At 39.9% G+C, this 18144-nt stretch overlaps 1 protein-coding gene across 1 annotated transcript in view; it reads left to right on the forward strand.

Annotated features, from left to right (window-relative positions):
- The window catches only part of LOC126108250 (beta-1,3-galactosyltransferase 6-like), a 50873-nt gene extending 48124 nt beyond the window's left edge, over positions 1–2749 (forward strand). Inside the window, exon 4 of the mRNA XM_049913479.1 lies at positions 2452–2749. Within this exon, the coding sequence (XP_049769436.1) occupies positions 2452–2749 (298 nt within the window). The remainder of the gene's footprint in view (positions 1–2451) is intronic.
- The last annotated feature ends 15395 nt before the right edge of the window (positions 2750–18144 follow it).

The following is an 18144-nucleotide window of genomic DNA, read 5'->3' on the forward strand; positions in this document are numbered from 1 at the left end:
GGGGAGAAGAGAAGTTTGTGGCACAACTTAACTAGAAGAAGGGATCGGTTGGTAGGATGTGTTCTGGGGCATCAAGGGATCACCAATTTAGTATTGGAGGGCAGCGTGGAGGGTAAAAATCGTAGAGGGAGACCAAGAGATGAATACACTAAGCAGATTCAGAAGGATGTAGGCTGCAGTAGGTACTGGGAGATGAAGCAGCTCGCACAGGATCGAGTAGCATGGAGAGCTGCATCAAACCAGTCTCAGGACTGAAGACCACAACAACAACAACAACATCAGTCGAGTGTGCCTCTGGTGTTCTTGGCAATAATCCTTGACGGTGTGCATGGTCTGTGTGATATATGTCTTCCCACATTGACATGGAATCTTGTGTACACCAGCCTTCCACAAACTGAAATCATCTTTGACACTTCCCAATAATACTTATTTTTTGTTGGGCAGGCAAAAGATGGTTGTTACTCTGTACTTCTTCAATATGCATCCAATTGTTCCTGATAGTGTGCCAGTGTATGGCATCAAGGCAGTGGCTACATCTTCCTTAGTGGCTTCTTGCATCTGCACAGATTGTACTGTTTTGTGGGATGGGGAGCATGCGTAAACTGCCATTCTGGGTACCCTTTTTTTCGGAATACAGTTTTGAGATATTCCAGCTCCTGGGACAGACACTCTGCACCTGAAACGGTGCGCCCTCTGTACTAGTGTTTTTAGTACCCCATTTCTCTGCAATTGGTGGTGGTAGCTCTCTGCATGCAAATAAAGGTCAGTGTGCATTTTCTTCCAATCCTCACCGTGGCCCATCAGATGTTCTCATGACCGTGACGTCCAGGAATGGTACAGTTCCTTCTGCTTCAGTCTCCATCGGGAATTTGATGTTGGCGCGTATAGAGTTCAGATGTGTATAGAAGTCAAGGAGTTTGTCCATTCCATGGGGTCAAATGATGAACATGTCATCTGCATAATGGAAAAAAAACACATGGGTTGCCATTTGGATGATGCCAGGGTTTTGTCCTTGAAGTACTCGGTATACAAGTTTGTGACCACAGGTAAGAGTGGACTGCCCATTGCCACTCCTTCCATTTGTTTGTAGTTTTCTCCATTAAACAGAAAATATGTGGAGGTCAGGTCACACCTGAAAAGGTCGGTGGTCTTCTTATCAAATCTCTGACCAATAAGCTCTACTGACTCTCGGGTGAATAACGAAATGATGTCAGAACTCACCAGGGTGTATGTGTTTTTCACCCTGAAGTTGTCAAGGCATTCTGTAAAATCCACAGAATTGCAGATAGGATGAGTACACTTACTGACATAAGGGCTTAGTATTTCCTTCAGGTATTTTGTCAGCAAATATGTAGGTGCCCTAGTGTTGCTGACAATCAGGTGTAATGGCACCACATCTTTGTGAACTTTAGGGAGTCCACAATGTCTTGGCGGTACAGATCCTTGAGATAAAAGTTGTTTCGCAACACCCTCTTGTAAATCTGTGTCCTCGAGAAGAGCCATAGCCTTGTTTTCACCTTCTTTGTGGGGTCACTATTGATCTTCCTGTAGGAGTCATCATCTATCAGACTGTGCATCTTCTCAATGTAGTCCTTGTGGGTAAGTTCAACAGTAGCATTGTCTTTGTCTGCAGGTAAGACAACAATCTCAGGGCACTGTTTCAGGTCCCAAATCACCACCCACACTCTGCTGGTTTGATCAACAAAAATGCCATGAGATACTGAAGAATGACATCATATACCTCTTGCTCATATGTTTTTACCCCGGTAGCATGAAGACAGCTACTATTGACATGCGCACAGAATACAAGTGTGCCTGCTCGTGTTATAAAAAACAGTGTGCCCACTCGACAGTTAAGCACAGTTGTAGCTCGTTATTTTGGATAGCTCCTAATGTTTCACATATCACACACACACTCATGCCAAACAAATCAAATGTCGCCGGCCGGGGTGGCCGTGCGGTTCTAGGTGCTACAGTCTGGAACCGCAGGACCTCTACGGTCGCAGGTTCGAATCCTGCCTCAGGCACGGATGTGTGTGATGTCCTTAGGTTAGTTAGGTTTAAGTAGTTCTAAGTTCTAGGGGACTGATGACCTCAGAAGCTAAGTCCCATAGTGCTCAGAGCCATTTGAACCATTTTTTGAATCCAATGTCACGTGACTGCGAGCAGCAATACAGTATCGAGTGCTGCGGCATACGGGGAAATCTCGAGTCTGTTCGAATGTATTAGTTACGCAGCCTCGCACATCACTCCTTAGCCAATGTAAGTATGTAGTAGGATAGTTAATCTCCTCAGATCTCCTAGTAGAGTAGTAATACAGCCTATTGAGAATGAAATAATTATCAAAATTGGTCAACCGACAAACAGTATATCTTGGAATTGACTGTTAACCTAGTGTGCTCACCGACATTCTACACCGACAGTATAGCACGCACAGACAAATGTCGACAGGTTGTACTACAAAGACGACGTGGCTGTGGGTACGTGGCTGGCCCCCCTGAAGAACGTGCGGCGCGTGCACGACCCGCGCTTCGACACGGAGTTGGTGTCGCGCGGCTGCCACAACAGTTACCTCGTGACACACCAGAAGAGTGCCGACGAAATGGTGGCCATGTGGCAGCGGCTGCGCTGGGGCTCCAACCAGCCATGCCCGGACGGGCAGGAGACACGCCACCGCCTCTCCTACAACTACGACTGGACCTCGCCGCCCTCCCGCTGCTGCCGCCGCCGCGACCCCTCCGTCCCGTGAGGTGGCGTAGCGGTGCGGGAAGGTCCCGCTTCTACTCGCCGTCTTGTTGTGTCGTAACTCTGTTGTATGTCTGTAGAGCTGAGGGTGCTGCTCGCAGCTGTGTTTCCTCTCTCTTGCTTCATCTTACACAAAGCCGACTCTCTCTATGCGAATGCTTGAAAGGTAGCTAACATTTCACTGGGACTTCTGTGGTTCTCTGTTTACGGTATAAATAATAAGGAGCACTGTCCCCCTTTAAGTTTTTTTTAAATTTATGACAGAGTTCAAAAGCTTGCCTCTGTCGCAGGGTGGCAGATCAGGTATTTCGTTTACTGTACGCACAGTGTATCTCGGCAGTTCTGCAGAGGATGCTGGGAGTACGAGCAAACGATCACCACCTGACACACGGCTTGCTCCGGTAGTTGAACAGAGGTGTGGGACAGAACGAGCCCCACCTCCTCCTCACAGGGCGAGCAGTGTACTAGACTCGACACTGCATTCGCTGTGTGTACGGCAGTGCCGTATTGCCGAGGTGCGCCGTATCGTCTCCGAGTTGAAATCGGCAACAGACAGAAACAGTCCGTCGTTTCCTACACTCCCGGACAAGTGGCAGGTTATACTGTGCGTGTAGTAAGCGTATTGTCTGAGGGAATCCACCAGCATCAAAATATATGCACTTCCGTACATCTACGACGCATTCTTTCACTGTGAGCGGTGTTTTCGATGAAGTATACGACAAATGTGATTCACGGGACTGCAGATATTTCGACCGACTTTGATTCCGTCAGAAACCATTGTGCACAGTGACTGTAGATTGTAAGGAAGGAGAGGCACACAACAGTCAGTCACAGTCCCATTAGCTTTTATTACAATTGTAAATCTATATCTCAGTTACAAATAGCCATCTTCAGTGAATTTTCGGTACAATTCAACACAGCAGTGCATGTCACCATATGTTCTTACAGGTGTGTAGGCAGAAGGACTTGTACATCTGTAAGAACTTATATTGACATGAACTGCTGCGAGTCTGTCGAATTGTAATGAAAATGCACTGAAGGTGGCTATTTATAGCCAAAATGTAGATTTGGAAACATAATAAAAACGAATGGGATTGCGTCTGACTGCTTTGTGTCTTTTCTTTGTTGCAGATATTTCAACTCTGTCGGTTCTTTCCAGGAAGTACACCTCGGCTGAACTTCTGATCTGCCACCTGATGATAGGGAATAACCTCTGAAATATGTTGTAAAAGGTCACTGAATGATTACATTGTGATTTTTATTCAAATTAAAAAATATTGATGTTTTACGAAAGTTCAAATACTTTAGGATTAATGGAGACCACTCACCAAAAAGCAGAAGCATTGAGTTGTCAATAGGCACACACAAAAGAAGGACAACTTGCTGGCATTTGGAGTTATCCTTTGATGAGCTAGAGTACACAATCACACACACAGTGTGTGATTGTGTACTCTAGTCTGTCAAATGATAACTCTGAAAGTTAGCAATCTTTCCTTCATCTATGTGTGCCTGTTGACTACTCAGTGCTTCTGCTTTTCAGCGAGTGGCCTCTTTAGATCCTAAAGTATTTACATCCTAAAAGAAAATATTAATATTAACAGATGTATTGTGAAGGGCTTTCCACAACTGTACCTTACAGGTAAGCAATAATTTTGTTAGTGGTATGCTGTATTTTGTTACAATATTTTTGTTTTCCTGTTTTAACCAACTGTGTTTCCAAGCTACAGTTCTACATTTAAGGACAATGCCAGCATTTTCTAGGTGCTACACATGCTTCAGTTTATCACCTCCATCACCCAAACATTATGAAACATGTAACAAGAACACAAGAAGGAAGCTAAGTATTTATAGATAGACAACAAAATTAGAATTAGTAGATAACAGTGGACATATCAGTGAAGCAGTGAGCACAGCTAATTCCAGAATCCGTATGACCACAAACTAGCGATCCATTTGCAACAAAATTTAAATCTGTTTTAACCAACTGTGTTTCCAACCTACAGCCCCACATTTAAAGATAATTTCAGCATTTTCTAGGTGCTACACATGCTTCAGTTTATCACCTCCATCACCCAAATGGTATGAAACATGTAACAAGAACACAAGAAGGAAGCTAAGTATTTGTAGATAGACAACAAAATTAGAATTAGTAGATAACAGTGGACGGATCAGTGAAGCAGTGTGTACAACTACTTCCAGAATCTGTACGACCACAAACTGGCGGCCTATTGACAACAAATTTTAAATCTTTCTTTGTAAGTAAATGTCTACTTTCACTGAAAGAATTCTAGGCTCTTTAAGTCCCTGATGTAGACTCATCGTCATCATATCCCAAGTTTTTCCATCCTATTCGATGTATCGACAAATGAGGTTTCTCGACCGATTACAGTTCTTAAATTTCTCTCCCTCTCTGATGCTGCCCCAAGTATGCCCTCTCTGATGAATGTCGGATTTCAATATGTCCTTGTAACTTGACCTTGGTCTTACTCCCGGTCTTTTGCGTCTGAGTTCCAGATCGTACATTAGTCTCGATGGCCCGGTTGCGACCGTGTGTCTCATACGTCCGTACCATTTCAGGCTCTGTGACGTTATTTTGTCTTCCAGCCTTAAAACTTGTGCCTGTTTCTGGCTTCCTCATTCCAGAGTCCAGCTCTCCACGTCTTCCTGACTGTTGTGTGAACATACCTCACCTCACCTCACCTCACCTCAGCTGCCAGAATTCTGCTGATGTATTTACTTCTCTTGGTGCATGTTTATAACAATATGTCTGAATGGGACTATAATAAGTTTGCTCTGTTCCATTTGAGATCTTTAACTATGCAGTCACTAGCTGCTTGAATTCTGTAAGCAGTTTTTTTGTTTATAAAACAAGTAGCAGAGACATCACTGTCATGACATTTGAAATGATAGTTTATCTGTGCTTGTTGCCCCTTCATTTCACATGTCTCATCAGCTACACATATCTTTTCACTACCATCACCTCCCTTATCTCCTGACTGAAGATGAGACTGTATACTTTTGGGGCTTCTGCCCAGGCGTTTAACTGATGTTGATGGTCTTCTTTAGAGTCACTCCCGCAGACGTGTGTTATGTGCAAACAACACGGATTTCATTTTTTTGCATCCTATGGCTTGGCGTACTTTTCTCTGGATATCACTGACCATAGTAATGAAAAGAAGAGGAGAGAGAACTTCACCTTACCTACATCCAGATTTAATCACTGTATGTGTTTTGACATTACTACGGGTTGTAGAAATTCTAGATCCTGTGTATCATGTCATCATTATTCCAGTTTTTTTTCCAGGTATTGATTCCCACACTGTTTCCCCATTCACAGCATCAAATGCTGTCCTTATATCCAGACTGGCTAACCACAGAGCTTGGTTGCATTCATAGTATTTTTCCATTAATTGAATCAGTTCTTCATCTCCACTTCCTCAGCCCATGCTGTTCTTCCAAGGGATTTTCTTCAATAAATAGTCTGATCTTATTCCTTGATAAAGTTTGCCCAGTTGGCATGTTAAAGTGATACCCTAATTAATACAATATTTCTTCCCATCAACTTTCTTGAAAACTGGGATTATGATGTAGACTATGAGGCGAAATTGTACTTGACAGCCAAAGCTGCAAGATGTTATAAGGTGTAGATTTTTGTAAGTAGTGGAAGAGGCAATAGAAATAGCTGTAGAGTACGAAATAATCTATGTAGGAAAATAGAAATTGTAAGATAGAAGCAGATATAAACATTTGCAAATACGCACAGAAACTATTACCTTAGTATGCAGTCTGTACTTAGCAAAACACTTATATTTATAGGAATTATAGTATGTATTAACCTTGTAGATAAGAGTGATATATATTAATATTTATATAAATTATATTATGTATGAATCTTCTAGATAAATATGATATATATTACATATTTGTACACAAGTATGTTGCATATTAATCTTGTACATAAACATAAACTTAATCCTGTACATAACATAAAAGTCATCATTTGGTGACTACAAGCAAAAAGAAATGTAAATGAAAAGAAAGGGGGAAAAATTGCTCACAGAATACTCAGCTTGTGCTTCAGTGAAAAACTTTTGCATTTGCAATTCAACTTTCAATAATACAACATTCTTACGTCTACTACATTATTCTATACTGTGAAGGGTAGTTAAGTTTTTATTATAACCTCAAAAAAGTAAAGTTGGGCCATTACTAAAGTACCCGTTACAGATGGTTGAAAATAGAAGGCAATGAACTCTAAGTTTATTTGAGTTAAGAGACCACACCGTTCCTCCTTGTAAACAAGCTGTAAACCAGTTAGGAACAAAATAAACTCTTCTGGTTTGAACACAAACTGTACTTGAGACAGAGTGCCTATTAATGGAAAAAAGAAACAGTTCTAAACTGGAATTAACCCTAAACAGTTACTGTGGCAAAAAGCCGGTGATATCTGAAGTAACTAAACAAAATTTCAGAACTAAAGTCATCACATACAAGGTGCTAGAATTAGAGCCCAGGAAAATGTCAGTCTACAACTAAGTTTGGCAGAGCTGGCAACAAGAAAGAATTAACTTAAATATAAGTGGAAAGCAGAAGGCCTCTAGAATGGAAGCAAAAACTGTTGAAAACTGTTACTAACTAGTAATTACGCAAAGAACTATGCAGGGAAATGTTGAAGTGCTGACAGGACAGTCACTTGTTAAAATCCCACAATTAGAAACATGGCTGACAGTAAAAACTGTAAATAATTTTTTAATATATAAAGTATACAGCCAACTGGTTGCAGAAGTTTATTGTATTAGTCTCGACCAGGTTTCAACATCACCAAGGGTGTCTTCTTCAGAAGGAAAGTCACCAGTGTTAAGTATTTTTCTTCTGACATCTTGTTATGCAGTAACAGCCTTGGATACTTGGGCATTTAGAAACCTCAAAATTTGAAACATGGCTGACAGCAGCAACAATAGATAAATTTTCAATATATAAACTATAGAGCCAGCCAATTGCATAAGTTTATTGTAATAATATTTACCAGTTTTCAAGTTAAAATGTTGAGAACTCTGACTAAACTCAAGTTAAAATCCCTGAAGAACAGTCCAATATTAAGGTTCCAGTATGATAAAAACATAATCAAGTGCAGTGTATCGCAAATGAAAGCAGATCCAGAATTTGTACAAGATCACTCACAGGAACATTAACTCGAAGCCTTGTGTTGTCATTGTGGCAGCTCCAAAGTGACTTCCTGACACTCAGAGTGAACTGGCTGCCCAGGGATTATACACCAGCCTAAGTACAGCCCTCGGTGCAGGATATGGTCGGTCTCACCTCCTGTCGTGCAGTCGGTGAAGGAGAGTGATCGTCTGGCCAGCGACCTCTGCCGACACTTCGGTCACCGTCTGGTGGCCGTGTGTAGTGAGCGTAATGTATAAGGAAGTGGGCTGCCTGCAAAACTTGGACATAGTACTGGTCGCTGGCTGAGTAGGCGTAAGCCTGTGATACAGCAGTTACTTTTTGGTTTGCTCCTAGGTATGTGCCCGAAATTTTGGCACTTACTGAAATCTCCGCAACAGAGGAACCAAAACAAAATACTGCATTGAGAAGTAGCAGTATTTCACAGTAGTTCCACATGACTGAATAGGTCATTTGGATTGGTCTGACTCAGCTGCAACATTTCCTATGCTGCCAAAAATGAATTACCACACAGAATTGCACTGTACCAGTGGTCTGCACCATTCAGACATTACTGTGGGGTGGAGATTTCAGTGTTTGCCAGGACTGTGAACAAGCGTCGAACTGTGCATCTCCATATTATTGTAGCGCAATGACTGCTCCTTTAAATTTCAAGAGTGCAGTCACATAAATTCCACTTCTTCTTCTAGTATTTTAGTTGTATATCGTTAAGCCATCTTCAGAGCAATCCAAAACAGTGACGCTCCAGCACTTGTTCTGTCCTGTTAAACTCATGGACCACACCACTGTGTAAGTGGCCACAGATATGTGGGCAAAGGAGACATCAATCAGTGACAAAGAATTACAGTGTGCACAAATTGTATCTGTGGTTGCACGTTCGATTCACGGTGGGATATCAGTGTATCACTCTGAGCTGCGCTGTCGTGATGTCTTTGTAACTTTATTACAGAAAGCATTGGACTCTGTGACTGCAAGCTAAAGCCACTATCTCCATTAATTGAATTCATCACCAAGTGAATTCCGATTGCCTCTTTCACCACCGAGTCCCAGAAAGATGATGTAGATGCCACAGTTTTGATGGTTTCGTACAACGGAGGCTGATCAGTATCAATACAGTGTTCTGCTATAGTTGATTTATTTGGTTCTGTTACAGTCAAATAAATCATTTGTGGCAGACCACAGTATGTTGTACAAAGCCATCAAAATTTGAGCATCTATGTCATCTTTCTCAGACTTGGTGGTGAGAGAGGCAAATGAAATTTGCATGGCAGTGGATTTAATTAATAGGGATGGCTCCAGCTTTGATAATTCATGGAATCTGGTACTTCCTGTAATAAACTTACAAAGATATCATGACAGTTCGGCTCAGAGTGATACACTGAAATCCCGGCGTATACCAACTGCGCAGCCACAGAGATAATTTGTGCACACTGTACTTCTTTGTCGCTGATCGACGTCTCTAGCACCTGTGTGTCTGTGGCCACTTGCACAGTGATACAGTCCACTAGTTTCAAAGGACGGAGTTAGTGCTGGACCATCAATCTTTTGTATCACTGTGAAGATGGCTGGATGATGTACAGCTGAAATATTAGAAGAGGAAGTAGAATTTATGCATCTGCACACCTGAAATTTAATGGGCAAGTAGTGAATTAACTACATGACTAAAATTTTTTGATGTGATAATTAAAACTTTATGACTATCCTTCACAGTCTAGTATAATTCCTTACACCCATAGTATGTTGTATTATTTGAAGTGCAAATGCAACAGTAGAAGTTTTTCACTGATGCAGGGGAATGTTTTGTGACCAAATGAAGGTGATAAACTGAAGCAGATGTCCATCCATTCATTCAGGTGCCGTATATCCAGCCTGTGTTATTCTGGGACTCATACAATACCTCTGCAGTGTCACGGAGAACCATGCCATGGTGGGTACCACTTCCAAAGGCATTTTAAAGCTACTGCCAGCTCCACTTCGGTAGGAATCTGTGCACCACTTCAGCCTGCATTTCACTTTTGTCGCACTGTCAAATGTGACATGATGTTTCAAAGTGTTTGCGCATTGTGTAACTGTGGTGTAACTTGGGAATGAGCCTTGTATTTACCTAAATGGGTGTGGAAAACCACCTAAAAGCCATGTCTATGCTGGCTGGCACACTAATCCCCATTGTTACTCCACAGGGCAGATTCAATCTGAAGCTAGTACACCTCCCCTTGTCCCAAAAGTGGTCATTTTAATGCTCTTGGCTATATACACCTACACCTACATCTTCGTACATATTCCACAAGGCACCATATGTTGGAGGGTACCTTAAACCACTAGTAGCCATTTTCATTCCTGTTCCACTCTGCAAATGGAGTGAAGGAAAAACAATTGTCAATATGCCTCCATACAAGTCCTAATTTCTCTTATCTTATCTTTGTGTCTCGTATACAAAATGCACATTGGCAGCAGCAGAATTGCTCTACAGTCAGTTTAAAATGATCATTCTTTAAATTTTCTCAATAGTGCTATGTTAAAAGAATTTTGTCTTCCCTCCAGGCGTTTCCCGCTTGACTTCATGAAGTGTCTCCATAATACTTGCATGTTGGTCAAACATACTGGTAAAAAATTTAAATGGGTGGGTTAAACTGAAGCGGATGCCTAAAAACCATATTAATGTAGCCCTTGAAAATGTAAACTCAGCTCTGAAACACAATGAAATAAAACAAGACAAAAATATATTGTGACTGAATATGACTTATTACTAGCAAAAATGTTGATAACTAAAGCAAAAAATTATTTTTTATTTAGTAGGATCACCTTTTATTACAAAAAAGTTTCAATCATTGCCATTGGCAGATGTGGCATGAATATTCACAAAAAAACTTTGTTCACAGATAAAAAAAATAGGGACTGAAAGGGAGGGTGAGACAGGTGTATCATTCAGTTCCAAGCAGTACATTCTACACAATTAGATTTCTTGGCTCTGTGGCAATTAGGAAAATTAATTCAATATAAAGTATAGAAAATATATTGTCATCAATTTTAAAAGAGGTGGTGTTTCTTTTTGTTTCACTAACCAAAGTTTCTTCAGTTCTGTTGGCAACCATATGATGCATCTTTATTCTGTGAACCACAGTATGTAGTAATTGATCTTCGCTTGGTAATCCTGGCCACTGCAGAAACATTGTCTAAACAAGATACTGTTCTTTTCTGTATTCTTCTTTTACCCTTGATATTCCCTTCTGTTATCAACAACAGAAGTATATATTTGGTGTTTCATGGGCTATGTGCTAGGTTGCAGTTTTTCTTCTTTTTACCAAAACTTCCTGGTGGATTAAAACAGTGTTCTGGACCAAGACTGGAACTCAGGACCTTTGCCTTTTGTGGGCAAGTGCTCTACTGACTGAGCTACTGGAGCATGACTCACATCCCATCCTCACAGATTTCGTTCTTCCACATTTCACAGAAGTTCTCCTCACAGGAGAATATTTCTTGCCATTTGTCTATTTATCGCAATAATTCAGTGTTAGTTAATCTCAGTGTTCATGGTATTTTAAGCATTCTGCAGTAACTCCATATTTTAAAGGCAGTAATCTTCTTTGCTCTTAGCGTATTTAGTGTCCAGCCTTCAGAACTGTGTAGGAGTACAGACCAGATATAACATCTTACAAATCAAACTCTGTGGTTTATGTGTAGATCTGTACTTATTAGAATTTTCTTTAGTTTTATGAAAGCATTACAGTTTTTCTCCACATGACATTTTAGATCCATACCTGACCTACTGGTTTCACAGAGCCATCTTCTGAGGTATTTAAACCTGTCTATTCTTTGTTTTAAGGAGGCACTGAATTGTAAATTTTCATTTGTAAAGGAGCCAGGCTGTTCTATTCAATTAAATTTATTGCATGTAACACATAATTTTACATACATGTGTGTTGCAACTAAGTATAAAGTTTTTACAATTACAATTTTTTAGTTTATATTATTTCTTATTATATTATAATTCATGATAAATTCAATTTATAAGGGCGTTTTTGGATAAGCCACTGCTTAACTCTATTTTTAAAAGTATCTCCTGTCAATATCTTAACTTCATTTGGTAACACCTTTGACATAGGGGATTTTTGCCATTAAAGTTAATCTTCTGTTAACCATATGAAAATATTTTCTGTGACTTGTTTCATAGTTGTGGGTATCCATGTTTCTTTTTGTGATCTTACAGTCTTCTTTTGCTAGTGTTATAGTTTCTAGTATATACACGGCATAAACTGTGGGAATATTGTGTCCAGTGAATAGGGGTTTGCAAGACTTTCCTCATTTTACTTTTGCTATGATCCTCAAGGCTCGCTTCTGCAGTATGAAAACCCTTTTCATATTAGTTTGGCATGTCCCACCCCACAGTACTGTACTATAAGACAAGAAAGGGTGCACTAACTCATAATATACAGTCCTTAGGGTATCAGAATTGAGATATGGTGATAATCTTCTTAATACATATAGACTAGGTGTTATTTTTTTACAGACTTAATCGACTTGCTGACTCCATGAAAGTCGATCATCAATGCACAAATCCAAGAATTTACAATCTGTACAGGTTTGTGGTAGAATTTCATCAATCACAGTGTTTTGTCTGTTTGGACCACTTAGTTTAAAATGAATAATACTAGTTTTTTCTATGTTTACTTTAAAGTTTTCTCTTTCAGAATTAGCTCTTGCCTTCTCAATAAAGTTATGTATCTCTTCAACTAGGCTGGCTCACTGTCTGCTTACCAGACACCAGGTGTATTGTCTGCATACATAGTGATCAATTGCTTATTGTCAAGAGAATTTACATAGCATGTGAATAGGACTGGACCTAAAATGGAGCCCTGAGAAACACCAAGATGTATATTTCTTATACTTGATCTTCTCCTCTCCAATATTTCTCCATTAGAGTACATAATCTCTGTGCACTGCTGTCTACCCTTTAAATATGTTTCTAGCAATTGCAACCCTTTAAATATGTTTCTAACAATTGCACATTTTTTTCCAGGGATACCACTCTTCACTTAGCGAATGAAGAGTCCGTTAATCTTAATGCCTTTTGCTATATTACCAAGTGCTCCCTGAAAATCTTAGTCCCAGCTATAATCTATCACCTAATTTTTACATTAATTATAAAGCATTTATGTCTTATATTTACTTATTTCATTTCAACTACTCTAATTGATATATAAAAGTCTAATTGTGTGGAGCACCACTAGTGTCGCACCTGTTTCCGGCTCACATCTCCCTCTTCCTCAACCCATCCAATCACCACTCTTTTGTTACCACATTTGAAAGCTACACAAACAAACTTCAGTTTCAGTTTATTGTGTTGTGCAGTGTAACATTTCTCTAATTGGGTAAATTTGTATTTACTATTATTGAAACTTTCTGTGTATACAGACCTATTTTATTTAGTTTTGGCCAAACTGTTTTGTGAATATTAACACCACAGCTGTTGACAGCAATGGGTTGTAGACATATTTCTAATGTTTGATTATCCATAATGATGCCCAAGTGAGTCATAAAAATTCCATTCAACAATATATCAGTTCTTAAATGTCATTATGTGGATGATAAATTACCCACAGCTGGTAGGAATAAAGTTCTTGAGTTGTAAATGTAAATTTTTTGTGTTGTGCTTACAGCAGTAACTCACACATCATGTAGAGCTAATCAGCTGTTGGCTGTTTTACAATGGCACCTTTGATGCCTTGTGAGGTGGGCATGGGGGAGAGTGACGATAAACCAGAGACTTGCTGCAGTGCTCACAAAGTGGACACAACCACAGTAGCTGAGTGAAAGAAAAATGGCATGCATGCCAGGCAGCAATCATTCTTTGGAATTTACATTACAATTTTGAGTCTAGATCATGAATGCTTTTGTTTTCTATACTTCTTAACCTAGAACAAAATACAAAAATTACACTGCTCTCAGAATTTTACCAGTAAACCACATCATGATGCGTAACAGCTCTCTTTAGTGTCTGCCACGGGAGATGGTTGTGAATCTCAATGGCAATTTTGCACTTCCTAAATGAACTTGTGGCAAAATGCTCTGCTTTCCTTTGCATCTTTTCTATTTTCTCTATCAATCCTATCTGGTAAGGCTGATACTGATGAGCAATAGTCAAGAATTGTTTGAATGAGGGTTTCATAAGGTACCTCCTTTGCGGGTGAACCACACTTCTACTGAATCTCATGTTGGCATCAGCCTTACCTGTAATTAGTGGTCATTCAAAATTAAATCACATTGTATGCATACTTCTGTTTATTTAATGGAACACATTAGAACACAAAGGTAGGCTTACATTTACTTTGTAAATGAAATGTAGAATCAAATTTGTCAGTTCTCAGACACACTTGATGTTTGTCAATTACAGTGTCATCTCCCTTGAATGGGGAACAACACTTTGAGTAAACTATACATATTTTTTGGTGTAGAATCCAAATATGCAATAACAGTAGGAGATTCCTATTTTAAAATACAAAGACTCATACAGAAGGGGTGATTAGGAGGTGCCACATTTACTAAAATTAACATTTCACTTAGAACAGTTTTTTTTTGTTCAATGTGTCATTTTCGAGATATTTAGTTGTCCCAGGTTGGGGGAAAAAATACACTGTATATTATGAAAAGTAATGGTCTGATTTCACTCTCTTCAGGTACACCCAAAATTTCGCTAAAATATGAATGTCGCTCCGTTTTCTATTTGCTAGAAATTCTTGAATTCAGTCACACAGCTTTCCTGATATTACACATGCTCATATTCTGTTCATTAGGTGGCACTGTAAAACTGTCCTCTGCCTCCTGGTAGTCAAAGGACAACAGCATCAATTTGAGTGCGGATGCCTACTGCTTTCTTGGTCTCATGGATGAACAGAGCAAACTGCATGTCACACAACAGCAACTTACAGAATTCATTTTGATTCTACAGAGACAGTTTTTGCAGTAATATGTGTGCATACAATGTGTTCCAAAATTGTACAACAGACTGATGTCAGTGGTGTAGGACTATAGTTGTCTTCTTCTGTTCAATTTTTGAAAACCAGAACGATGTGCTCTGTTCATCCAGTCACCTGTGGCACACTGCTCCTAAAAGAGAAGCAAGTTCCTTTACTTTCTCCATGTAGCATCATGTAGGTATCCCATCAAGTCCAGAGACCTTTCCCCTGTCAAGAAATTTCAGTCAATTTTCTGTCTCACCATCGGTTATCCTGAAACCTGTCATTTTGATGTTCCTGCTATTTGAAGGTATTGTGGTCCTTGTGATACCAGAACAGAGGCAGTTCAGTAACTTTCAGGTAGCCAATTCTTCTACACGGTCCCTCCTACACTACACGAACATCCTTTTCGGAATTCACTTTCGTTTTCTCAGGTGAGTGTCTCAGGTAGGAATTTTTCTCTGCTGTTTAAGATTTGTGACCAGATCTCAAAAACAGTATTTAGTAGTACCTCTGTAAGTTCCGAATTTGTAGTTACTGTCATTTTTAAACGAGGAATTAACTTCTGCCATCTTCTGCAATTTTGAGATTTCACACTTTCTCCAGCACACATTTTTAAGGTGAACTCGCTACCTTACAACACCTGCATACTGACTTTACACAGGTTGTACAAACTGAATAAGCACCACATCTGTCCTCTATATTTTGCACGCAGTTTGGAGGAAACATTGCTCAGCAGCATCCAAATATATAATCATAATTGTACCTGAGTAGATGCTGATAAGTAGTATCCCGCTATGTGTTGTAACGGAAATTAATTGGTTTATGTATGGTACTGGTACATCATAACCATTTTGCTAGTAGTGCAAGTAGTATTTCCTCACATAAAATGTAGAGATTATTGGAAACAGGTGAAATAATGACACCATAAGATAATATCCTTTTCAACAGTTACTGTATGTGTCTAACTTTAATGTCTATTGCCTGGCTCTGCAATGCTGTGTCTATGTACCATATGTATCGCTGCTAAACTAACTGACTGCTCTGTGTAAATAATGAAGTAATAGAAAGCAGTGGAATCAATACAGGTAACCACTGACCATAAAGTGGAAGCATTTAGCCATGGAAAGGCATGTGAAAGAAGACTGGAGTGCAATAACTTGTCGTGGCCCATGTTGCCTTACATTCAGTGTAGTTTATATTATTACAACACTGGTTGCAAGTTGCAAATATTACAAGCTCCAGGCTTGGGGGGGTTTGCTCTGACATTTGTTTCATAGTGTGCCACCGGCTTTAATTACAATGGTAAGCTGCATTCTACAGTGTATATTAAATGAGAATTGTTTTAAAGTGATTTGCTGCAAGGGAGCATTTGAAAACTGGTGGCTTTACATCTAGATACAAGCAGCCAAGATAAAGTTCTTACACATTTTGATATTTGACAGTGGATCACTTGACTGAAAAGATAAGTTGTGAGAGTATTAATTGGAGCATCTGATACTGTTTGGGCAACTCCCAACCAGTCACTTTTCATCCTTACCTAGAACTAGGGCTACTCAGCAGATCAGTATGTCACAGCTGAGACTTTGTATTCACATCTGTCGGTTCATCAACTCACTACAACCCAACCGAGATCTCAGACTATGCTACAGACTAATCAGTCACCACAATCTACATTCCAAAAAATAATATAGACACAAAAGAAATGTTGTCAGTGTTGTGTTCACTTCTGTTTCTTGCGCGTATGACGTCGTGAAATGAATCCGATGTCTCCCTCTACGAACTCAGTTTGTAAACTCTGTTTCTTCTCCAGCGCACACTGATAAATGTAGCTACATCTACACAAGTACTCTGCAGTTCACAATTAAGCGTCTGGCAGAAGGTTCATCGAACCACCTTAAAGCTACTTCTCTACCATTCCATTCTCAAACAGTGTGTGAGAAAAATGAGCACTTAAATCTTTCTGTGCGAGATCCTATTTCTCTTATTATGACGACAGCAGTGAAAAATGCCTTTGTTTTAATGACTGATACCCAGATTCATGCATTTATTATCTGTCAGTTGGATCATGTATACAGCAGTGTACTCCTTGATATCAGACATCGTAACGCTTTGCACTCCATAATGTAGACAAGGCCATCTCTGTGCACTGTTCTTTTTTTTAAATAATTGCCACCACCCGGATAGTGAGAATACCACACAGAATTGCGTGAGTCTCTTTGTGGCAACAATGAGGCCACTGATCAACAATTAGGGTACGCATTAAAACAAAAAGTATGCTTTTGTTCAAATATATGTACATCAGCATTACAATACAAAACTTTTCATTGCGTGATATTTTTTGAAACTTTTCAGGGTGGGCTGTTTCCATCATCATTTCACTCAAATTGTTTAGAAAAAAACCACTGTCACAATCAAAATCATTGTCATCAAAATCATCACCACTCTTTTTTTCACTTAGACATTCCTGTAAAAGCTCTGCAGTCTCTTCCTCAGAAAGAACTGTGTATGAAGAGCAAGCCATTTTGTGTCTACTAACTTGAATGTAATAATTACAACCTTGCTCTCAACACAACTGCTACAGTTCAGCCCCAGTTGACACGGGCTTCCTAGATGGCAGTACTGTGCAGCATTCATGCCTAGGACAGTCAGATGTGACTGCTACGAAAAATTGTGTCGAATGATGATCGACATCGGAGTGGAAAAAAAAAAAAATTCCCAATGTTGAGCACCACTCGCCATTCGGGTGGAAAGGGCTAAACCTGTTGTTCTACTATATTTGTTTACAGTTGCATATTCTGCTATATAGCTAGAGAAGGCCGATATGCACGCGTCAACTCATGCAGGCTGGATTTAGGTCTGAAACAGGATACGTAATGAATGCTATAAGAAAAGTATGTAGCTGCTGGAATACTTAACTTTAATCCATCATTTGTATACAGCATTCTTGATGATACAAGTGAGACTCTCTCTAGATATGGTTCATGGCGCCTTGCTAGGTCGTAGCCATGGACTTAGCTGAAGGCTATTCTAACTGTCTCTCGGCAAATGAGAGAAAGGCTTCGTCAGTGTAGTCGCTAGCAAAGTCGTCGTACAACTGGGGGGCGAGTGCTAGTACATCTCTCTAGACCTGCCGTGTGGTGGCGCTCGGTCTGCAATTACTGACAGTGGCGACACGCGGGTTCGACATGTACTAATGGACCGCGGCCGATTTAAAGCTACCACCTAGCAAGTGTGGTGTCTGGCGGTGACACCACATATT

Source organism: Schistocerca cancellata, chromosome 11 (assembly GCF_023864275.1).
Source record: "Schistocerca cancellata isolate TAMUIC-IGC-003103 chromosome 11, iqSchCanc2.1, whole genome shotgun sequence".
Classification (NCBI taxonomy): Eukaryota; Metazoa; Arthropoda; class Insecta; order Orthoptera; family Acrididae; genus Schistocerca; species Schistocerca cancellata.